At 40.8% G+C, this 24,754-nt stretch overlaps 2 protein-coding genes across 3 annotated transcripts in view; both read right to left on the reverse strand.

The window, feature by feature from the left end:
- Nucleotides 1-15,412: 15,412 nt before the first annotated feature.
- Nucleotides 15,413-24,754, reverse strand: part of RESF1 (retroelement silencing factor 1) — a 41,883-nt gene continuing 32,541 nt past the window's right edge. For both annotated transcript variants that reach the window (XM_080659132.1, XM_080659133.1), the window contains 2 exons: nt 23,654-23,737; nt 15,413-17,775 (listed from right to left, as the gene is read on the reverse strand). In XM_080659132.1, the coding sequence (XP_080515258.1) occupies nt 17,603-17,775; nt 23,654-23,737 (257 nt within the window). In that variant the 3' untranslated portion in view covers nt 15,413-17,602. The remainder of the gene's footprint in view (nt 17,776-23,653; nt 23,738-24,754) is intronic.
- LOC308243546 (polypyrimidine tract-binding protein 1-like) lies at nt 19,617-23,522 on the reverse strand. Its single transcript, XM_080659135.1, has one exon. The coding sequence runs from the start codon at nt 23,447-23,449 to the stop codon at nt 21,020-21,022; it is 2,430 nt and encodes an 809-aa protein (XP_080515261.1). The 5' UTR covers nt 23,450-23,522; the 3' UTR covers nt 19,617-21,019.

Genomic DNA, 24,754 nt, shown 5'->3' on the forward strand with positions numbered 1-24,754 from the left:
AGTGCTGCTGTTTTCAACCCGAAGGGAGATAAGCTCCCGATTACTCCGAACTCCAGTTTCTGGGGAGACGCGGGGGACCCAAACTCCTACTGGGAGAAGCTGGACTGTCTGCCATGGGGTCAGAAAGTGAGGGAGGCTAGCTTGCAGGGCTGCGCGCAGGAATAATTGTTTACTGTGCTGGGGCACGGGACCCGGGGACACGGTCAGAGATGCAGAGCTGGCTTCTGGCAGCCATCGCTGTTTGCCACGCCCTAGCCTAGTGACGCCCTGAGACCCCACCCTGCACAACCTACAAACCCACCCAAGCTCCAAGCAGCGGCTTTAGCATATGAATGGCCTGCCCTATCGCAGCTTAACCTAGCAAACTTGCAGCCCGGGTCAGACAGCTCCAAAACCTCCAAACCCCAAGCAAAGAGGAGAAAACTAGTTCTCGCGGTAGCGCCTGCTGGGTGGCCTCAGACAGTAGCTGACCTGCACCCCATTGCAGATCCAGAAGCCAGTGTACCTAGTGGTCAGTGTGAGACACCAGATTTCAACTCCTCACATCCATAAGTGACACATTCAAGAGGCAGACTCAGTGAGCACCAAAGCACCAATGAAACAAGTCCTGCACCATAAGTGTGTCTCCAGTGCAGCAGTTCTTCCATTATAGACACAGCGGGTCCTCACAGCCAATTGGCCTGGAGGTCAATTCTTCCCAGTGTACCAACAGCAATCAAGGCTTAACTACACCAAGACTTTGCACTCAGCCTACAAAGGGGTGTACCAAAGGAGTCCACCTCAGGTGATTGGGGAGGCTGAGCTACGGGCCCCTATAGGTCACCTACCACACAAAGCCACTCCATCAACACAAGGAAGCAGCAAAATGCGGAGACCAAGAAACATGTCACGAATGAGAGAAATGGAGGAAAGCAAACTAATGAACGACATAGAGTTCAGAACCACATTTATAAGGTTACTCAAGAAGCTTCTAAAAACTGCTGAGGAACTTAGTGAGACCTTTAAGGATCTTAATGAGAATGCCAAAAAAATGGAAAAGGACCAGTCAGAAATTAAGCATACACTGTCTGAAATAAAGAATATACAGAAACTCAACTGTAGATCAACGTACCCCAAGAATCAAACCAAAGATCCGAAATATGAGGAAACAAAAAACACCCAACCAGAAAAACAAAAAGAAAAAATCCAAAAATATGAAGATAGTGTAAGGAGCCTCTGGGACAACTTTAAGCGTACCAACATCCGAATTTTTGGGGTGCCAGAAGAAGAGAGAGAGCAAAATATTGAAAACCTATTAGAAGAAATAATGACAGAAAACTTTCCCTACCTGGTGAAAGAAATAGACTTACAAGCTCATGAAGCACACAGAACCCCATACAAGAGGAATCCAAAGAGAACCACACCAAAACACATCATAATTAAAATGCCAAGGGCAAAAGACAAAGAGAGAATCTTGAAAGCAGCAAGAGAAAAACGGTTAGTTACCTACAAGGGAGTACCCATATGACTGTCAGCTGATTTCTCCGCAGAAACTATGCAGGCCAGAAGGGAGTGGCAAGAAATATTCAAAGTGATGAATAGCAAGAACCTACAACCAAGATTACTCTACCCAGCAAAGCTATCATTCAGAGTTGAAGGTCAGATAAAGAGCTTCACAGACAAGAAAAAGCTAAAGGAGTTCATCACCACCAAACCAGGATTACATGAAATGCTGAAGGGTGTTCTTTAAGAAGAGGAAGAAGAAGAAAAAGGTAAAGATAAAAATTATGAACAACAAAATGACATCAAATACATACCTAGCAACAAGTGAATCTAAAAATCAAGTGAATAAAAAATCTGAAGAACAGAATGGACTGGTGAATATAATAGAATCAGGGACATAGAAAGGGAGTGGACTGACAATTCTCAGGGGGAATGGGGTGTGAGGGGTGCGGGAAGAGATTGGACAAAAATCTTACATTTATGGATGAAGACAGTGGCGGGGGGTAAGGGAATGGGGTGGGGTGGGGAATCAGGTGGAGGGGAGCTATGGGGGAAAAAAAGAGGAACACCTGTAATAATCTGAACAATAAAGATTTATTAAAAAAAAAGTTGGCATCATAAGGATTTATAAGTGTACAGCTCAGTGTTAAGAATATTCACACTAGGAAAACTGAAGCTATACACATTAAACTATTCCAAATTTTTCCTTATTCTCAGAAATGTAGATTTTATTTATTTTTACTTTATAAAATTATCTTTATTGTTTAAAGTATTACAGATGCCCCCATTTTTCCCCCAATAACCCCCTCCACTCCCTCTCTCCCCAGGATGTAGCACTGAAAGGAATAAACTATAATTAGCATTATGAAAATGACTAAAACTTTTCTAACCGTCATAAACTATAGAAATATTTTATTTCGCATTCCATACATTTTTGCAATTTCCTGAACCAAGTACAATTTTTGTTATTCTAAATGAAATTTTAAAAATATTTACTTGTGGCAGCCTAACATTTCCCCTACCCTATTAAAAAAAATGTTTTTATTGATTTTTAGAGAGAGAGAAAAGGAGAGGGATACAGAGATAGAAACACTGATGAGAAACATCTTCAATCAGCTGCCTCCTGCATGCACCAAGCTGGGGATCGAGCCCACAGCCCAGGCATGTACCCTTACTGGAAATCGAACATACAATCTTCTGGGATGATGTTCAACCACTGAGCATCAATGGCTGGGCTTTTTGAAATTGATTTTAATGAAAGGATGGGAGAGGGAGAGGGAGGAGGCAGGAATGAGAAAGAGAAACATCAATGTGAGAGACAAACAGGGATGTGAGAGAGACACTAATCTATTACAACTCTCAAGCACTGCAACTGGAGATTGAACTCACAACCTGGGTTATGTGCCCTAACTGGAAATTGAACCCACCAACATTTGGTACACAGGACACTCCAAGCAACTAAGCCACACCAGCCAGTGCTAACCATTTTCCTTTTTATTTTTAGTGATTACAGAGAAGAAGGGAGAGGGAGAGATAGAAACATCAATGATAAAAGAGAATCATTGATAGCTGCCTTCTGCACACCCCCCACTGAAGATCAAGCCTATAACCCAGCATGTGTCCCTGACTAGAATTGAACCCGGGATCCTTCAGTCTTCAGGCTGATGCTCTCTCCACTAAGCCTAACTCGCTAGGGCCATTTTTCCTTTTAAAAGCACCTGCATGGCCCTGACCGGTTTGGCTCAGTGGATAGAGCGCCGGCCTGTGGACTGAAGGGTTCCGGGTTCGATTCCGGTCAAGGGCATGTACCTTGGTTGCGGGCACATCCCCAGTGGGGGGTGTGCAAGAGTCAGCTGATCGATGTTTCTCTCTCATCGATGTTTCTAACTCTCTGTCCCTCTCCCTTCCTCTCTGTAAAAAAATCACTAAAATATATTTAAAAAATAAAAATAAAATAAAAATAAAAGCACCTGCATGACATCAGCATCATTGTGGAGAAATAAGGTCCCCTTTGTATCTCTCTCCCTAAAACTACTACAAATCAACAATGGCTGGCATGGCTCAGTTGGCTGAGCATCATCTCATGCTTGGGGAGATCGCCGACTCAATTCCCAGTCAGGGGACATATCCCATTTTCAGAGTTGATCCCCAGTAGGAGGCTTACCAGAGACAGCCAACAGATGGTTCTCTCTCCCTCTCCCTTTCTCTATAAGATCAATAAAAACATTAAAAAAATAACACTACAAAAGCAGACATCTGTAATTCAAAAAAGGTCCCACTGCTCAACACACAACTGAGAGATGCACACATTGAGATGCACATATCTAAAGAAGGGCATATTAGAATGATTAGGGGCGGCGTAGAGGGGAAGAACAGGGATGGGGACAGTGGCCAAATATGCAATTGGACACCTGTGCCATCCTATTGAACGAGATAGCAGCAGAGGAGGTGGACGTCAGCAGACACATACGGCCTACAGGGTTAAGAGGCACAAACCAGAATCCATGCTAAGAAGCCAGCTTCCTTTCCCACCCCTATTGCCACAGAACCTGGTAGCAATAGCTGAGAGGTGGTGCCAGTGGCAATTACTAACAAGGAGGTAGTGATGTAGACTGGCAAACAGGCCTCTCCCTCATCTTAGCAGAACACAGTAGAGGCAGCAGAGATGTGTCATATAGTACAGTTGGCTTGGCTGCCATTAGTGACAAGTAAGCGGTACTGGGAGCTTGCAAATCCGGTTACCCACCACCACCCAGTTACATGCCCCCACCCCTGTGATGTTGCCTAGAGACTGAGGCAACCATCAACACAGAGGGGACACCAACCAGTGGGTACATAATAATTTCCATAATCAAAGCAACACAGCCCCACAGCTACTCTACAAGCAATGCAGGTAAAATAAAACAAAAACCTGCACCATAGCACCAGCTACTGGAAAAGAAGAGACTTCAACTCATCAAACTCATGAATTAAGAGCAAAACGTTATCTAAATAACAGCAAAAATCCATGACCTCAAATGCGCAGGAAGAGAAACAATCCATAAAGTACTTAGGAAGTAAGATGGTAACAAAGAAAGAAAATGAAAAATCTCCATAAACCAAACTCAGTCATGCAAGACTAATTTAAATAACAGAGAATACAAGATGATATTTAGAAAATCAACAAGATTCAAGAAAACTCAGGCAATTTATGAACTCAAGAATAAAATTACTGAACAAAAGGAGTACTTTACCCAAGATGTTGAAACTATAAACGTAACTTGTGGAGCTCAAAAACTCAGTAAATGAGATGAAGAATGCATTAATTGTACTGGAAATAATTAGAACAGATGCAAAAGAGAATAAGCAAGCTCTATGACCAGAAACCTACAAATATTTCAGGTGGAGAGAGAACCAAGAGTTTAAAAAAAATAAATTAAAGAACTCCACAAGAACCCTGGCCTAGTAGCTCAGTTAGTTAGAGCATCGTCCCTATATGCCAAAGATGGGGTTTGATTCTTGGTCAAGGTATATACAAGAGGCAACAAGTGAATGCATAGATAAGTGGAAAAATAAATTGATGTTTCTCTCCCTTACTCTAAAGAAGTAAAAGAAGAAAGGAGGTGGGAGGGGAGGAAAAAAGAAAACTCTATCAGAACAATCTGACCCAAAAAGAAAGAGCAATATAAAGATAAATAGAGGCCCTTTGTAGGAAGATGCGTGCAAGAATAGGCCTTCTTTCCCCTGGCTTCTCTCCCGGCTGCCCAGGAGCCTTCAAGTCCTTGCTCCTGGCGGAGCACCACTCCTGTAGCTCCCTCCGCCTGCCGCCCTCGCCCTCATAGCAGGCGTCCTGCCCCACCCGGCCACTCTGCGCCTGCATATGCAAATTAAACCGCCATCTTTGTTGGGTTAATTTGCATACTCACTCCTGATTGTCTTATGGTTGTCGTGGAGGTATGGTCAATTTGAATATTTCTCTTTTATTAGTGTAGATGGGTACACCAGTAGAGGGCAATAACAATTGATCAAAACTTCTCAAACCTGTGGAAGCTGTACATTCAAATACAACCTACCAGCACATCAAAATAATAATTCAATAGAAAAACATTTTCTCCAAGATACATTATATTAAAACTGTCAAAATGTAATGACAGTGTGCTCTCCATCCTGGAAGCACACTCACACCTTTCCTTTCCAGTCTTCTTCTCAAAAATGTATATATCTTCTAAACTCTAAGGAGGCCCATGAGACCTGCAACCAGAGAGCAATGAGTAGCAGCAGCTTGTCTCAGGCTAAACACTTGAACCCTCCCTCAGGCACCCTTTTCCATGACTTCTCGGTGAGTAAAGCATGCAAACAACATTTAACTATATGTTCCCTTCAGGAGACCCATTTCAGCTCAAAGGACAAAGATAGGCTCAAAGTGAAAGGGTAGAAAATGATGCTTCAAGCAATTAGCATCCAGAGAAAAGTGGTGTAGCAAAACTTGTATCACCCAGAACAGATTACAAGATTGGAAAAAAAAAAAAAAAAGGTAAGCTGATTTGGCTCAGTGCACAGAGCATCGGCCTGCACACCGAAGGGCCCTGGGGGTTTGGTTGCAGGCTCCTCCTGGTCAAGGCTCCTGCGGGAGGAAGCCAATAGATGTTTCCTCTCCATTGATGTTTCTCTCTGTCTTTCCCTCTCTTCCACTCTCTAAAAATCAATGGAAAGTATCCTCAGTTGAGGATTAACAACAACAAAGAAGGTTAGAGACAGAGACAAATTGTTACAATAATAACAATTATACAATAGTAGGGGAAATTAATATCCCACTTACAGGAAGAGCTAGATCATCCAGACAGAAAGTAAACAGGAAAGTATCAACTTTAAAAGACACATTAGAACACATGAATTTATTTCATATTTAGAGAACTTTCCATCCCAAGACGACAGAAGATACATTATTCTCATGTGCACATATAAACAGTCTCAAGGATATACCATTTGTTGGGGTACAAAACAAGTCTCAATAAATTTTAAATATTTGAAATCATATCACACATATTATCCACCCACAACTGTATGAAACTAAAAATCGACTCCAAAAAGAAAGAAGAATAACCCCAAATATGTAGAGACTAAACAACATGTTACTGAAGAAATAAAAGCCAAAGAAAAATACACCTTGGCTGCTGTGGAGCACTGTTCCATACAAGGAAGGTCGTGGGTTGGATTCGCAGTTGGGAACACCTATAGGCTGTAGGTTGTGGGTACGATTCAAACAAGAGGCAGCCAATCTGTGTTTCTCACATCAATGTTTCTCTCTCTCTCTCTCTCCCTTATGCTCTCTAAAAAAATGAATAAACAGCCCTAACTGGTTTGGCTCAGTGAATAGAGCATGGGCCTGCAGACTGGAGGGTCCCAGGTTCGATTCCAGTCAAGGGCATGTACCTTGGTTGCGGGCCTATCCCCATAGGGCAGCCTTGGGCAAACTACGGCCCGCGGGCCGGATCCGGCTGTTCTATCCGGTTCTCTTGCTCTCCCCTCCGCTCCTTTACTTTGAATTTATATTAGTTCACACAAACACTCCATCCATGCTTTTGTTCTGGCCCTCCGGTCCAGTTTAAGAACCCATTGGCCCTCGAGTCAAAGTTTGCCCACACCTGCCATAGGGTGTGTGCAAGAGGCAGCTGATCAATGTTTCTCTCTCATTGATGTTTCTAACTCTCTATCCCTCTCCCTTCCTCTCTGTAAAAATCAATAAAATATATATATTTTTTAAAATTAGGGCTTGATCTCCATTAGGGGAGGCATGCAAGAGGAAGTCAATCAATGATCCTCATCATTGATGTCTCTCTCTCTCTCTCTCTCTTCCTTCCTCTCTGAATTCAATAAAAAAATATATTTTAAAAATTTTTAAAAGAGACATAAAAATACAACATACCAAAAAGTGTAAGGTGCAGAAATGTAATACTATGGCCTACATAGTAATACAAAACTATATGAAGAAATTGAGAAAATCTCAAATGAGCAACCTAACATTACACCGTAAAGAAACAGAAAAAACAAAAACAAAGCCAAAAGTGAGAAGGAACTAAACAATAAAAATTAGTGGAAATGAACAGAAAAGACAATAGAAAAAAAATTAATGAGCGCTAGCCCAGTTTGGCTCACTGGTTAGATTGTTAGCCCACAGACTGAAGGGTCTTGGGTTCAATTCCTGGTCAAGGTCATGTACTTCAGTTATAGGCTCATTCCCTGGCCCAGTCAGAACCTGTGTGGAGGCAACCAAGAGATGTGTCTCTCTCACATTGATGTCTCTCTCTTTCTTGCTCACCCTCCCTTTCAACCTCTCTTAAAAAAAAAAAAAATCAATGGAAAAATACTGATATCCTTGGGTGAGGATTTAAAAATTTACTGAAATGGAGGAAAAACCAAGATGGCAGCATAGGTAAGCACCTAAACTGCTGCCTCGCACAACAATTTCAAAACTACAACTAAAAGACAGAACGGACACCATCCAGAACCACAGGAAAGCTGGCTGAGTGGAAATTCTATAACTAGAAGGAAAGAGAAAAGCTCACAAAGAATTGGAGGTATGGCAAAGGGTTTTTGTGCGCGCAGAGAGGAAGAGTGGCGGAGAGCCTGGCTGATTTTCTCTGGCGGAAGGGGGAAGGAAGCGTCCGACGGCACTGAACCCCAATTCTGACTACACTGAACCCCAGTTCCGGGAAAAAGCCCGAGGATCCAGGCTCATATAGGGGGAGTCTGGACTGTCAGAGAGAAAGGTACCCGGAGACTCGGAGACCCGGGGAAGACCCGGGGGAGCCCCGGCGGGCAGGGGTCTGGAGGCGCGCGTGCCAGTATGCACAAAGATTGCGGAGGTTGCCACAGGCTTTCCCTAGCAAAAGGGATTTGGAAGCTCCTGACTGCACTGAACCCCAGTTCCAGGCGAGCCCCTGGGGACCCACGCTCTTACAGGGGGGAGTCTGGACTCTCAGGCAGAGGCTTGGGAGCTGGGGAAAGCAGAGGTCTGGTGGCGCGCGCGCGCAAGGGCAAGGCTGACTGGAAGCCAAGACTGTCTGCTCCGCCCTGAGACTCCACCCCATCCAAGCTGAGGCTTTTGCAATTTGGCAAGTCTAATCCTATAAGGCTGTCTCCAGCACAGAAGTTCTCCCAGCGTAGGCACAGATAATCCTCACAGCCAACAGGCCTGGAGGTCAATTCCTCCCAGTGATACCAACAACAATCAAGACTTAACTACAACAAGGCTGTACACACAGTCCACAAAGGGGTGCACCAAGAGTGTCCACCTCAGGTTACCTGGGGAGGCCGACCCACTGGGCCATATAGGAAACCTAGCACACAAAGCTACCCTACCAACTCAGGGAAACAGTAAAAATGTGGCGACAAAGAAACAGATCACCAATGAAAGAAATGGAGGGAAACAAACGACTGGATATAGAATTCAAAACCACGGTTATAAGGCTTTTCAAGAATATCCTAGAAAAGGCTGATAAATATAACGAGACCCTCGAAGATATGAAAAAAGGACCAACTAGAAATTAAACATACACTGACTGAAATAAAAAATATTTTTTTTAATATATTTTATTGGTATTTCACAGAGAGGAAGGGAGAGGGATAGAGAGCTAGAAACATCGATGGGAGAGAAACATCCATCAGCTGCCTCCTGCACACCCCCCACTGGGGATGTGCCCACAACCAAGGTACATGCCCTTGACCGGAATCGAACCCGGGACCCTTCAGTCCGCAGGCCGACGCTCTATCCACTGAGCCAAACCGGTTTCGGCTGAAATAAAAAATATTATACAGAGACCCAACAACAGACTAGAGGAACACAAGAATCATGTCAAAGAATTGAAATACAAAGAAGCAAAAAACACTCAACCGAAAAAGCAAAAAGAAAAAAGAATCCAAAAAGTTGAAGATAGTGTAAGAAGACTCTGGGACAACTTCAAGCGTACCAACATCAGAATTATGGGGGTGCCAGAAGAAGAGAGAGAGCAAGATACTGAAAACCTATTGGAAGAAATAATGACCGAAAACTTCCCCCACCTGGTGAAAGAAATAGACTTAAAGTCCAAGAAGCGCACAGAACCCCAAACAAAAGAAATCCAAAGAGGACCACACCAAGACACATCATAATTAAAATGCCAAGAGCAAAAGACAAAGAGAGAATATTAAAAGCAGCAAGGGAAAAACAGTTAATTACCTACAAGGGAGCACCCATACGATTGTCAGCTGATTTCTCAACAGAAACTATGCAAGCCAGACGGGAGTGGCAAGAAATTTTCAAAGTGATGAATAGCAAGAACCTACAACCAAGATTACTCTACCCAGCAAAGCTATCATTCAGAATTGAAGGGCAGATAAAGAGCTTCACAGATAAGAAAAAGCTAAAGGAGTTCATCACACCAAACCAGTATTATATGAAATGCTGAAAGGTATTCTTAAAGAAGAGGAAGAAGAAAAAAGTAAAGAGAAAAATTATGAACAACAAATACGTATCTATCAACAAGTGAACCTAAAAATCAAGTGAATTAAAAACCTGAGGAACAGAATAATCTGGTGAATATAATAGAATCAGGGGCATAGAAAGGGAGTGGACTGATAATTCTCAGGGGGAAAAGGGTGTGGGGAGGTTCAGGAAGAGACTGGACAAAAATCATATACCTATGGATGAGGACAGTGCGGCGGAGGTAAGGGGAGAAGGTGGGGTGGGAACCGGGTGGAGGGGAGCTATGGGGAGAAAAAGGAGAAACAATTGTAATAATCTGAATAAAGATTTATTTTTAAAAAAATTACTGAAATGAAGAGATGGATCCTTCATAAAAACAAAACAGATTTTACAAACTTCTACCCAGACACACTAAGAAAAAAAGAGGAAACTCAAATGAATAAGAAATGAAAGTTACAATGAGCACCACAAAAACAGAGAAGAGTATATAAGAATAATATGAAAAGCTATATGCCATCTAAACTGGACAACCTAGAAGACATGGATAAATCTTAGAAGAATACAACCATCCTAGACTAAATCATTAAGAAATGGAAAAACCAAATTAACCAATCACTAGTTGGGAAATAGAAGCAATAATAAAAAAATCTCCCAAAAAAACAAAAGTCCAGAGCCAAATGGCTTCACTGGTAAATTCTAGCTAACAATCAAAGATATTACACCTAGCCTTTTCATATACTTCAAGAAAACTGAAGAAGAAGGAATAGTTTGCAACTCATTTTACAGAGCCAACATTACTTTGATATCACCCAAGAAAGTACATCACAAAAGAAAACTATAGGCCAGTATCTCTAATGAACATAGATGTCAAAATCCTCAACAAAATAGTACCAAATCAAATACAACATTAAAATAAAATGATCATACACCAAAATAAACTGAGGAATGCAAGGATAGTTCAATATCGACAAATCATTACGAAACAACCCATTAAAAAAGTTAAATAGTATAAAATCATCTCAATAGATGAACAAAAAGCATTGACAAAATACAAGATTTATGGGGGGGGGGAGTGGAAATCTCAATAAACTGGGTATAAAAGTACCTTTACATAGTAAAGGCCATGTATGACAAACTTTTACTTAACATCATATTCAACAGTAAGAAACTGAAAACTTTGCTTCTAAGAATAGGATGTGCACTCTAGCTGCTAGCATTCAACACAGTACGGAAGTCCTAGCCAGAACAATTAGGCATAAATAAATAAATTGGCATCCAAATTGCAAAGGAAAAAGTAAAATTGCTGCTATTTGCAGATGACCTGATTTTATATATAAAATAATCCTAAAGACTCCATCAACTAACTAAAATAAACAAATACAATAATGTTCAAAGATACAGGATGAATATACAAAATTCTGTTCCATTTCTATTATACTAAGGACAAAATAACCTAGAGAAATGAAAAACCCATTTACAATTACAACCAACACAATAAAATACCTAGGTCTAAGCTTAACAAAAGACTAAGGGGCACAGGACAGGAAACCATCACAAAATGAAGCAACCACCACTGAATGAGAGAACATATTTGCCAATGATACAGCTGATAACGGGTTAATAGCCAAAAAAAACTTTAATGTATTGATTTTAGAGAAAAGGTAAGGGAGAAACATGGATTTGATGTGCTTTGACTGAAGATCAAACCAGTAATGTTGGCATATTCAGATGATGCTCTAACCAAGAGTTACCTGGCCAGGGCAATATCTAAAATTTACAAAAATCTCATACAACTCAACACTAAAAAAAACAATCCAATTAAAAAATAGGCAAAAAAGCTGAATAGATACTTCTCCAAAGAGCACATACAGATGGCCAATTGACATATGAAAAGATGCTCAATGTTACTAATAATCAGAGAAATGCAAATTAAAACCATGAGATACTACCTCACCTGTCAGAATGGCTATCATCAATGAACCCACAAATCACAAGGATGTAGAGAAAAGGGAACCCTTGCACACTGTTGGTAGGAATGTAGACGGTGCAGCCATGGTGGAAAACAGCATGAACTTCCCTCAAAAATTTCATTGCAGTACAAGAAGCCCAAGTGCCCACCGGTAGATGAGTGGATGAAAAAGCTGTGGTGCCTTGACTGGTATGGATCAGTGGGTTGGGTTACATTCATTGTTCCAAAATGGTTCAATTCTTGGCAGGATGTGTAGAGAAGGCAGAGGATCCATGTTCCTTTCACACATCAATGTTTCTCTTTCTCTCTCCCTCGCCGCTAAAAAAATCAATATAAATGGGGGGGGGGGGGAAGGTTGTGGCACATTTGCACAATATAATACTACTCTGCTGTAAAAAAAAAAAAAAGAAAGAAAGAAAATCTGGCCTTTTGCAACAGCATAGATGGACCTAGAAGTTATCCCAAGTGAAATAAGCCAGTCAGAAAAACACAAATACCATATGATTTCACTTATATCTAGAATCTAACAATGTATACAAACAAAATAGAAACAGACACATAAAGAGAACAGACTGACAGTTGTCATGGAGGGGGAAGGGGGTTTGGGGTGCTGGGTGAAAAAGGTGAAGGAACTAAGTATAAAGACAACAAAAAACCACCAGGCTGGTGTTGGGCACATGCTTGGGTTCTGTTATTCCCAGTAGGGGGCATGCAAAAAGCAGCTTATCAATATTTCTCTTATCCTTGATGTTTCTATCTCTCTGTCTCTTTGTTTCTGAAATTAATAAAAATATTTTTTTTAAAGACACAAAAAAACAATATGGTGATTACCTGAGGGAAATGGGGGTGGGACCAGGTAGAATAGGGTATATACAGGATAAATGGTGATGGAAGGAGAATACACATAGGATGGTAAACACACAAAACAATTTACAGATGATGTATTATAGAATTTTACACTTAGAACCTATATAATTTTATTAACCAATATAGCCCTAATAAATTCTATTTTTAAAAAGGAAGTAAAGAACCTATACACTGGCCCTAACTGGTTTGGCTCAGTGGATAGAGCGTCGGCCTGCTAACTGAAGGGTCCCAGGTTCAATTCTGATTAAGGGCAGGTACCTTGGTTGTGGGCACATAGTGTGCAGGAGGCAGCTAATCGACGTTTCTCTCTAATCGATGTTTCTAACTCTCTATCCCTCTCCCTTCCTCTCTGTAAAAAATCAATAAAATATATATTTTTTAAAAATCCAGTATACTGAAAACTATAGTTATTGTTAAAAGAAGTTGAAGACCCACAAAAAAATAAAAAGCTATTCTGTGCTAATGGATTAGAAGAATAAGTATTGTTAAAATATCTATATTAACTATAACCACCTACATATTCAATACAATCTCTATCAATATCCCAATGGCAGTTTTCACAGAAATAGAACAAAAAAAATCCTCCAATTTGTATGGAACCACAAAATTCCCTGAATAACCAGTGCAATCCTGAGAAAAAAGCCCTAGGTAACCCACTCCCAGACTTCAATCTAAAACTATATACTACTACATGCCCTACCTGGTTTGGCTCAGTGGATAGACTATTGGCCAACTGACTGAAGGGTCCTGGATTTGATTCCTGTCAAGGACACATAACTGGGTTGTAGGGTTAATCCCTAGCTGTCATGCTGTGTTCGGGAGGCAACCAATTGATGTTTTTCTCTCACATCGATGTTTCTCTATTAATCCGTTCTTCTTCTCTCTCTAAAAATCAATTGAAGCCTAGATGGAGTGGCTCAGCAGGTGAACATCAACCCTAGAACCAGGCGGTCACAGGATCGATTCCTGACAGGCCACTTGCTCAGGTTACTGGCTTATTCCACAGTGGGGATGCATGGAGAAGGCAGCCAATCAATGACGTTCCTCACTCATCAATGTTTCTATCTCTCTATACCTCTCTCCCTTCCTCTCTCTGTAAAAATTAATTTTCTTAAAATATCAATTGAGCCCTAGCTGGTCTGGCTCAGTGGATAAAGCGTTGGCCTGTGGACCAAAGGGTCCCAGTTTCAACTCAGGTCAAGGGCACATGCCCGGGGTGTGGGCTCGTTCTCCAGTAGAGGGTGTGCAGGAGGCAGCCAATCAATGACTGTCTCTCATCAATGTTTCTATGTCTCTCTCCCCCTCTCCCTTCCTCTCTGAGATCAATAAAAATATATTTTTTTTAAAAATCAATTGAAAAATATCCTCAGATGAGGATTAACCAATAATAATAATAATCCTCTACTACAAAGCTCTAGTAATCAAAATGATATGGAATGGGCAGAAAAACACACACAGAACAATGAAGAGAATTAAGGGACCTGAAATAAACAAATATAAATGGAAAACTAATTTTCAATGAAGAAACCAAGAATATAACATGGAGAATAAAAAGTCTCGTGAATAATTTGTTGGGAACCTGAACAGCTATATGCAAACCAATAACACTAAACTACTACCTTAAACTATATACAAAAAAATAACTCTAAGTGAATTAAAGACTTGAATTTAAGACCTGAAGCACTAAAATACATACAAGACAACACAGACATTGAGCTTATGGGCTCTGGTCTAAGAAGTGCTTTTGTGAACTTAATATACTAAAGCAAATAAAACAAAACAAAACTTGACTACATAAAAGTAAGTGCACAGCAAGAGAAAACAACAAAAAAGGCAACCTAATAACTTGGAGATGATCTGTAACGGATATTTCCAAGAAGAGACTAAAATCCAAAATATATATATAACTCATACAACTCCACAACCAAAAACACAATGTGAAGGCATTTTTTAAAGTAAGATATACGGATGGCTAACAGACATGTAGAAAGATGTTCACCATCACTTATTATTAAGGTAATGAGATAACACCTCAAATCTCTTAGAATGGTTATCAAAAAGACAATCAGTGTTGGAGAGGATGTACAAGAAAATGTATCCTCTTACACTGTTGGTGGGAATGTAAATACGGAACAGTACAGAGGTTCTTCTAATATCTAACAATAGAACTACCATATGATTCAGCAATTCTTCCTCTGGGTATTTACCTAAAAAACATAAAAACACTAATTCGTAAAGACATATGAACTATGTTCACTGTAGCATTATTTAAAACTAGTAGCTATGCGCAAGAATCGGTGTGCCAGTAGCTCTCTGGAGGGCCTGGCCACTCCACGACCGCTGCCCAGAGGCCCATCCAGGGCCAGGCACGGAACGCACGCCTCGTCCCATGGTGAAGAAGCAAGCTTTCCGCCAGGCTGCTCATGCTGCCCACTCTCAGCAGCTGTGCCCACCCCACCCCACCCTCCCCGGGACTGGGGGACTCCAGCAGAGATAAGAGGACTGGACTCCGCCATCTTTGTGACAGAGTGAGTTAATTTGCATATTACCCTTCTATTAAAGATATAAATACAACACATGTATTTATGGATGGAATGGGGAAAAGTAACATGATGTGTCTATACACACAAACACACACACACACCAGGTGTACCAGTTAATAATGTGGATTTTTATTTCAATAGACGGAGTTACACATATGTTGACATATATGCCATTTGATATGTATGCTAGTTTGTTGTATTGACAGCAAGCTTCAAAACTTCATGTCAAATTTTCTGAAGGGGTTAACACCATATTTTTATGCTTCAAAATGTCAAATTAAGTGCCAAAAGAAGAGCATTTACAGGAAGTTTTAATTCATTACTTCATTTTGAAGTGTTGCTAAAAGATATCATATACTTCAATAAGCTTATGGTGAACATGCTCCATCTCAAGATACTTGTGAACGCTGGTTTAAACGCTTTAAAAGTGATGATTTCGATGTGAAAGACAAAGAACGTCCAGGTCAACCGAAAAAGTTTGAAAACCAACAATTATAAGCATTATTGGATGAAGATGTGTGCCAAACTCAAAAACAACTTGCAGAAAGATTAAACGTTGCTCAGCCAACAATTTCCGATCATTTTGCAAACAATGGGTAAGATTTTAAAGGAAGGAAAATGGATGCCACATCAACTGAAGGAAAGACAAGTAGAAAAAGTCATCAGTAAAATGTTGCTTCAATAGCATGGAAGTCTTTTTTGCACTGAATTGTGATTGGCGATGAAAAGTGGATTTTGAGAGTCTTAAACACACAAAAATCATGGGTTGATCCAGGTCAACCATCAACATCGACTGCAAGGCCAAATCTCTTCAGAAAGAAGACAATGCTCTGCTTTTGGTGGAATCAGAAAGATGTGGTAAAACTGTTAATACTGATCACTACCGATAACAAATAATCAATGTGAACCACGCTTTGATCGTGAAACAACCAGAATGTGCTAGAAGACTCGGCAAAGTAATTTTCATCATCACACACTTCAAAACCAATTAAAGACCCATTAAAAGATCTTGCCTGGAAGTATTAAACCACCCGCTGTATTCACCAGACCTTGCTCCTTCAGATTATCACTTGTTCCAATCGATAGAAGACACATTTTCTGAGAAGCACTTCAAAAAGTACGAAGAAATGGAAATTGGGTCTCTGAATTGTTTGCCACAAAACAAGAAGTTTATTAAAAAGTTTTAATTCATCCACAAATTACCTAAAAGATGGGGGAAATGTGTAGGTAGCGATGGACATTACTTTAAATAAAGCACTTTTGATGTTTCTCTTGTTTTCTTTGATTGCAAAATCCACATTATTACCAGTACACCTGGTATATAGATGATGGGACTACTCAGTCATAATATAGATTAAATATTGCAATTTGCGACAACAAAGATGGGTCATGAGTATTATGTTATTTCCCCTAGCCAACTTTGGCTTAGTGGATAGAGTCATCCTGTGGACTGAAGTGTCCCAGGTTCAATTCCAGTCAAGGACACATGTCTGGGTTGTGGGCTTGGTCCCCAGTTAAGGGCATGCAGGAGGCAGCCAATCAGTGATTCTCTGTCATCACTGATGTTTCCGTCACTCTCTCTCCCTCTTCCTCCCTCTCTGAAATCAATAAAATGTTATTGAAAAAGAAAATATGAAATTTACATTAGGAAGCACTGTTACTTTAATAAATTAAAATTAAAAAAATAAAACACCTTCCTAAAAAGTGTCCTATCCTGAAGGTAGGAAATCAAACAAATCAATCCATTTTGATTTCAATTGTTTTTTTAAAAGTTTATTTCAAGTATAAAAAGTAATGTTTCAATATTATCAAAAATCCTGTATGTTTACTAAGTATAAAAGAAGACTTCTGACAATAAAAGTTAACAATTAGGTATAAAATACTTAGGAATATACTTTGACATTCAGAGAGCACTTATGAAAACTAAATTCTGCCAGTTAAGTTTTAGAAACAAAAATATATTTAAAGTCTCAGCTAAATTCACCAAGTCCTTAACTGAAAAATATTTAGCCCTCAGAAAAGGTAAGTTAGCATTTCAAAGATTTGTAGAACTCCTTTTAAAATAATGGTATACTTGGCTCAATAATTTTGAAATTCAATGTCTTATGATTTCCCTGAAAATAGCATTTCCTTTTTCTGTTACCCACAAATAAGGTTCTCAATGACATATATAACAAGTCGTAACCAACTCTGACTGAGGCATTTTATCACAGAAATTATGTGTATTTCCAACAAAATATTCTGAACAGGAAATAACAATTTTCTAATGCCAGTTACAAAATCGTAGGAATTAAAGTCTCAGAATTCTTTTAAAGGACTGCTACCAAGGCTTTTGCTTCTCTTCTCCAGATACATCTTCTTGTAGGTTTGAAATATTGCTTTTGAATCCTTTACTGGGTTTTTTAGGGTCTCAAGTCCATCTGCACTGAAGGTTCTGTTGCTGTTTCTTGAATTAGCCAAGACATTGTCATCTATGGAAACAGAAATTTCATTTTACTTTATTATTCTCTTAAAGATAGTGAGCAAACAGAGAAAACACAATCTTCTCTGGTATAAAAAATTAGGACAAGGAGTTAAAAGCTTGATGAACTATGGCTTTTCTCAATTAATCAAATTACACACAGAACTTCTTTCTTGCCTGTCCTTTGGGTTGTTTTCTACTCTGATTCCTTCTCTCCTGCCTAAGGTAAGGGTGTTCCGCTTTTTCCCTTGCTCAATAAAAATCTGATTTAACATTTGAATACAATTGCGTGATCTTCTTAATTGCTATTTAAACAGCACAAACACCAGCCAATTCGTTTCAAAATTCTGGCTTAGGAATTCTAAAACATGCCTGTAACTTTACTTTAAACTGTTTCAGTGCTGTATTAGCCTCACTACTCCTTTAAATCGTGGGGCCAGCTTTTCATGTGCACTTCTTGATGTGCCTCTTTATTTCACTGACGGTTCCCCAGATGCAGAATTCCAATACTTTTCATCCCTGTTCCAGCCATCCCTTTCCACATGAGGTAGGTTTTACATTCTGCCTGTGTAAATCTGTCCTCTTATTCTTCTCCACCCTCATTCGTCTCATGAGGACAGTAATGCTGCTGCCTTAGGGGTGTCTTCCTGTTGCTTTCCATTGGAGTCGGTTACTTCCTCTTCTACAATAACCTGGACTTAAAAGTTGCTCCCACCACACTCGGAACATTGATACCAAAATTAGCTATATAATCCTTTAAAAAGGTTATAGTTCTTTGGGAGTCGTAGCATTTCTTGTCTCACATCAGTTTCAGTCTCCAGTTGCTCTCTCTCCTCTCACGAAGTATCATCAGACTTGGACAGAGCTCTACAACTTGTATAACTGGGCCTCCCCTCATCATTAAAATAGATCACTGCTCCGCTCTCCACATACGATGGAGAAATTAGGAGAGCATGTCTTCCGACCACTCATTTGTACAGCTACAGATCTCACCGAGCTTCTCCTCTGGTTTGTTTTAGGTGTTTTATTTTTCCAACATGATTCTAGGTATTGCTGTTTCACTGTTTATTGCTCATCTGTTTGTGGTTGTTTTTATTCCTGTGATTTACCTCCTGTCTGAACATTGTTGGTCAACCCGTGCATGTATTCATCTTATGAATATTTTCATATTCAGATTTCAAGTATGGCGCTCTCCTTCTCTTTAGAGTAATACCTATGTCTGCTGTTTCTATGGCCCTTTCTTGCTTTCATTTACATGCTCATTTCTTTCACTGTCATTTTTGACTTCCAGTGTTCCAATTAAAAAAAAAAGTTTTTTAATCTCGGGTGCTCTTTTCTGGTTGTTTTCCTGTTTTGATTAATAGTTCACTTCTCCTTTGATTCAACTTTAGCGTTTTTCCTATTTGCAAATTCAATGTGTATGATGCAATTTCTATGAGTATTTGTGCTTTCAGCTGTTTTCTCAACTTATTCCTCTTTTATGAAAATGTGCTCTCCTTTCTTTTGGCTTCTGGTGAAATTGTTTTTCTATTTTCAAGTGACTAAACTATTGTCTTGACATTCAATAAATCTAAACCAAAATAAAACTCCAGAACCCAAGTTTCCAGTTTTTAATGCAAAACCCTAAAAGTCAACTAGGTTCATTCAACCAATTAAACTGAATGTTAAAAGCTCTGGTATTTGTGGTTGGTCCTCAGCTCAAATACCTCCCCAGATATAAAAATCAGCATAGTCTCATTATGAAAATATCTCAATTCCATACTTAGGAAAGAGATCACTGCTTCCCTCCCCATATCTTTCTACTACTGATAAACACAAACACCGAATCTTTTGTTTTTATTTTTTCAGGATACAGAGTTTATTCAAAGTCCAGCACAGACTGGCCAAACTGCCTTCAACAACATGACAAGAAAGCCTGGGGAATAGGAAAAGTTGTTATAAAATCACTTTAATTCAGTTCTTTCCACATTACAAGTCGTCAGGCAGGCAGCCCCACCACATTAACAATACTGACCCTGTAAATAGCTGGTATCAAAATACACACCTTTGTCACTATAAAAAACTACATGCTGAACCTCATTTCTGACAACATGTATAAAAACTTATAAATATTTTTAACCTTGTCCCCACCCATACATCATGTAAGCTCAGGGTTCCGGGCATTAAAAAGAGAGGCCAGTCCAGCCAGCATGACGTCTGGTCTGTGCAGAGGGAAGCCGCTAGGACTCATGAATGCAGAACTGCACAAGGTAAAAGAGACAGCTGAGACTTGAGGGCTATTGTCCCACCTTAAGAGGCAGACCCAAAAAAAACACAAAAACAAAAAACAAACTTTGGTCCAAATTTGCATGAAAAAAGAAATCATGCAAGTATGAAGAACACTGGTCCTCCTAGAGGACAGGTTAGGTCTAAGGAATCTGCACCCAGAGTTCTCAAGTATGGGGCTTTCTAGAAAGAACCCAGGCTTCTCAATGGCCCCCACTTTGTCTACACTGGAAACTAGATTCTGCCCTGCAACTTAACTCCAAGGAATAAAATAAAAGGTACAATACAAAAGGTCATATAAAGAGAAAATTTAGATTATACACATACCATTTTTATCATCTTGCTATATAAAAAGCTATTCCTTATTTATAAATCAAGACTAGTATATAAAAAGCTATATAAAAAGCTATTCCTTAATATAAATCAAGACTAGTATATTTGGTCAACTGGAAATATTGCTAGGAGCAAATGTCTGCAATTGCATCAAAGGACAATTCAGAAATTAATGATGAAACAAAGCTCCAATCTAAAGCAGCACCAGGAACACACCTTCAGGTGTCTCATCACAGGACAGATATCTAAGCCAGGGGTGGGGAGAATGACACACACTTCATGAAACGAAGATTCAAATGTGGGCACACCCTATAACTGGCAGCCTCTTGCCCTATCAGGTACATGATCCCTGAGGGAGGCATTCCCCAAACCCCTGAGCATTAACAACACCAAGAAAGCCCTGCCAGAGCAGTGCATTTTAAGGCACAAAAAGGCAGAGTGGAGGTTTGGCAACACCCACCACACAGGCTGCAGAAGGCACAGGCAAAGGGGCACCAAAGAGGAGGAGGTATCCTGTCCACCTGTCACCAAAAACCTGAGGCTGGCACCCCATCTCCACAAGGTGAGCAAGGTGAATTATATTTAAAAAACAGGTAAACTGGTTCCTCTTAAAAAAATAATCATCTCTGGTATTTTAAAAGTTATTTCAGTTGCTTTTAAAGTGGCTCTTTTCTGGAATAATGAGGTATTTTGGAAAAGGTCACCCACAGGTGGTGGTTCTCTCCCATGTCGTAGTAGTGCAGGTCGATGAGCGCCTGGATGGCCTCTTCCACTGAACCCATCATGATCAGCGCCATGCCCCTGTACTTCCTGAAGAACTTTATCTTTTTGACAATTCTGCCGTTTCTGGAGAACAGGGCCTTGAGGTGGTGCGCAGATGTGAAGGGCGGAATGTGGGAGAGGAACAGGTACTCTGAGGGTGGGAAAACGTTCTCCAAGTTCTTGGAGCATGCATTCCTGAAGCGGTGCAGGGGTGAGTTGCTGTAGTCTTTGGTGAGGCCCAGGTCTGCCTGGCCCTCACGGAGCAGATGCACATCTTTGTGCGGGGTGACTGAGATGAGCATACGCATTCCGTACAGCTTATGCCCATTGAGGTGGCTCATGGCCAGCTGGGCCTGGATGCCATCTGCCATTTGGACCAGAGCTCGCCTCTTATTCTTAAAGAAAATCTTCGCCCGCTGCACATCACCATACACACCGAAAATAATGAAGAGGCTTTCTATGTTGATTCTCTTAGGGTTGAGGTTTCTAACCAGCAAGACAGAATTCCCAGCCCCTGGTGGGCCTGGGATATCAATCTGGCCTGCTTCTACTGCTGCTGCCCCCGACACTGACAGGATGGCCACAGGTTCCGGGCCTGGGATGGCAATCTGGCTTTCTTCTGCTGCTGCTGCCCCTGACACTGACGGGATGGTAACTGGTGCCGGGCCTGCAATAGTAATCTGGCCTGCTTCTGCTGGCCCTGACACTGACGCGATAGCCACAGGAGGCAGGGCCTGGAGCTCATTGGGATAACAGTGGCCTGCATCTTGAGGACTTAAAAGGGTAGAAGGGAAACCAGCTCCTGATTTCAGAGGGGCTGACATTATTGGAGCAGGACTGAAGGCTGAGGCCATGGCTTGGTCCTGTGAGGACTGGCTGTCACAGCAGGGCAGGTCAGGATAGGTATAGTCTCGGCTCATGCTGTTGTTGTACTTCACATTGAGGATGGAAGAGGTGGAAAAGCTGATGTGAACTGTGCAACCAAAGATGTTCCAACTGTCCAGAAACACCTTTGCAAGCTCAGCGCTCAACGGTTCAGCATACTGCAGCAGTGCCTGGAATGTATTGTTCTGGGTGAAAGTGATGATTTTCAAAACTTTGCCAAAATGGGAAAAGATCTGGTGAAGCATGTCCAGGGAGAATGGGTGGAAGAGGTTCTCTATGATAATCCTGAGCACTGGGCTCTGGGCAGTCATCTCCATAGCTGCATCCACAGCAGCTGCATCCACAGCAGCTGCATCCACAGCAGCTGCGCCCACAGGCCCTACATCCTCAGTGCCTGAGGATACAGCACCCGTTCCCAGAGAGCCTGAGCTCACAGCTACTGAGCCAACAGGGCCCACCCCTACATCCACAGCATTCACAGCTCCAGCATCCACAGCGGCCGCATTCACAGTACCCACAGGACCTGCATCTATAGTGCCTGCACCCACAGCACAAGCTGAGGCAGCCAGAGCCAGGTTCCGGGACTGAACGGAGTTCAGAGCCTGCAAGGCTGACTGGACCTGGGCCTGGTTGTGTGACCTTCTGGTATTCAGTTCCTTGTGGTGGGAGAACTGGATGTAGATGGGCTGGCCTCGAAGCATGGGTGTCATGGAGGTATAGTAGTTCACCATGGTGATGGCAGCCTCCTCTGTGTTCATCTCAATGAATGCCTGGTTTGCCGATTTCATCATCAGGAGGTTGGTGACCTTCCCAAAGGGCAGTCCCAGAAAAATGACCTCGTCCTCAGTGACATCCCCGGGGAGCTTCCCGATGCAGATCACTCGGGAGGGAACACCTGAACTTCTGTTATCACATTTGAACTTCTTACTGTTAATCTTCTTTCTGTCACCTTTCAACTTATTGCCATCACCTTTCAACTTCAACTTATTGCAATCAAGTTTCAATTTCAACTTCTCGTTGTCAATTTTCAACTTACTGCCATCACCTTTTAACTTCAACTTCTTGCAGTCAAGTTTCAACTTCAATGTCTCACTGTCAATTTTAAACTTCTTGTCACCATTCGACTTCCTGCTGTCACCTTTCAATTTCAAATTCTCTCTATCACTTTTCAACTTCAACTTCTTGCTGTCAATTTTCAACTTCTTATGGTCACCATTCAACTTCTTGCTGTCACCTTTCAATTTCTTGCTCTCACCTTTTACCTTCAACTTCTTGCTATCGCCTCTCAACTTCAACTTCTTGCTGTCACCTTTAAACTTCTTCCTATCATTTCCATTTGCTGTGGAAGCTGAGTTAGGTCCTGTAGTAATGCAGGCAGAGGATAGCTCATCAGGTCCCCGCTTTGTACCAGCTGCTTTGTCTAGGACAATGCCATCCATTGCATACAGAAGAGACCCACGGGTGTTGGAGTGGAGGCGCCGGAACCGAACCAACAACGGCTCTGAGTTACAGACTCCTGAATCATTTTTAAATGAATATGAATAAAAATAAAACTTCACAATAGTACCACAAATATAATCCAGCTTATATATGACAGACTTACAGAGAAATAAAGAAAAATATTAAATAGATTATGATTTTACCTATTTCTTGGTTGGCTTCTGGAATCCTTTTCTCCTCAGGTGCACCTTTTATCCAATCTTCTTTGGAACTTTTTATTCCTGTAACTATTTAAGTATTCATTTTGAGATGTCTAGATATTGTTATTCACCAATTTTAATACTACAATGAAGAAATATCAGATTAAGACTAAAAGGTATTATTATAGTCACATCACTCTAAAAGGGCTCAAGAGCACTAGCTGGTTTGGCTCCGGAGATAGAGCATCGGCCATGGACTGAAGAGTTCTGGTTTGATTCCAGTGAAGGGCACATACCTCGGTTGCAGGCTCAAAACCCCAGCCACAGTCAGGACAGGTTCGGGAGGCAACCAATCAATGTGTCTCTCTCACATAGATTTTTCTCTCTCCTTCTTTACCCCTCACTTCAAATCTCTGTAAAAATCAATGTAAAAATATCCTCAGGTGAGAATTTTTTTTAAAAGGGAGGGGGTGGCACCAGGAAAATTCTTTCTCATATTTTAAGTGCCTATTTTTCTCAAATTTGAAAAACAATTTACTTTAAAAGTTCACCTTCACTATGCAATGACTTCCACTTGGGTTGAACACCATCACATCTCAAGGTATTAAAGGGCACATGACAGAAACGTAATTCACATTGCCTCCACCCACTTTCAAGATTCACATTACATCCATGCCTCAAATTCTATGTACCAGATTAATAGCATTAAGTTAAATCACCCATACTTTTAAAATACCTCTCTGACACTCTAAGAAAACGTGCCTATAATGCACCTTAACAGATACTGTCTGAAAAGCAGAAGAGAAACATTTCCATTCAGATCCGTCACTTTTTCCATCTGAATTTTTCAGCACAATACTTTTTACATAATATTCAAAAGTCCTAAATAAGTGTTTGCATACTACCACAAATGATTAGTCATCTATTTTCTCCTTTCCTCCCATACTACATAGAAAATTCTATAATTCAGTTAACCAATAGTAATGACAAGTCGTATTTGTCACCCTGGGTTTGATGACACTTCTGCTTCCACATGCCTCCCTCTTATGAGTATACTGGATGTTAACACTTTAACTATAGTGACATCAGCAAACAACTTTTTCA

The sequence above is a fragment of the Plecotus auritus genome, assembly GCF_963455305.1.
Source record: "Plecotus auritus genome assembly, chromosome: 3".
Taxonomy (NCBI): Eukaryota; Metazoa; Chordata; class Mammalia; order Chiroptera; family Vespertilionidae; genus Plecotus; species Plecotus auritus.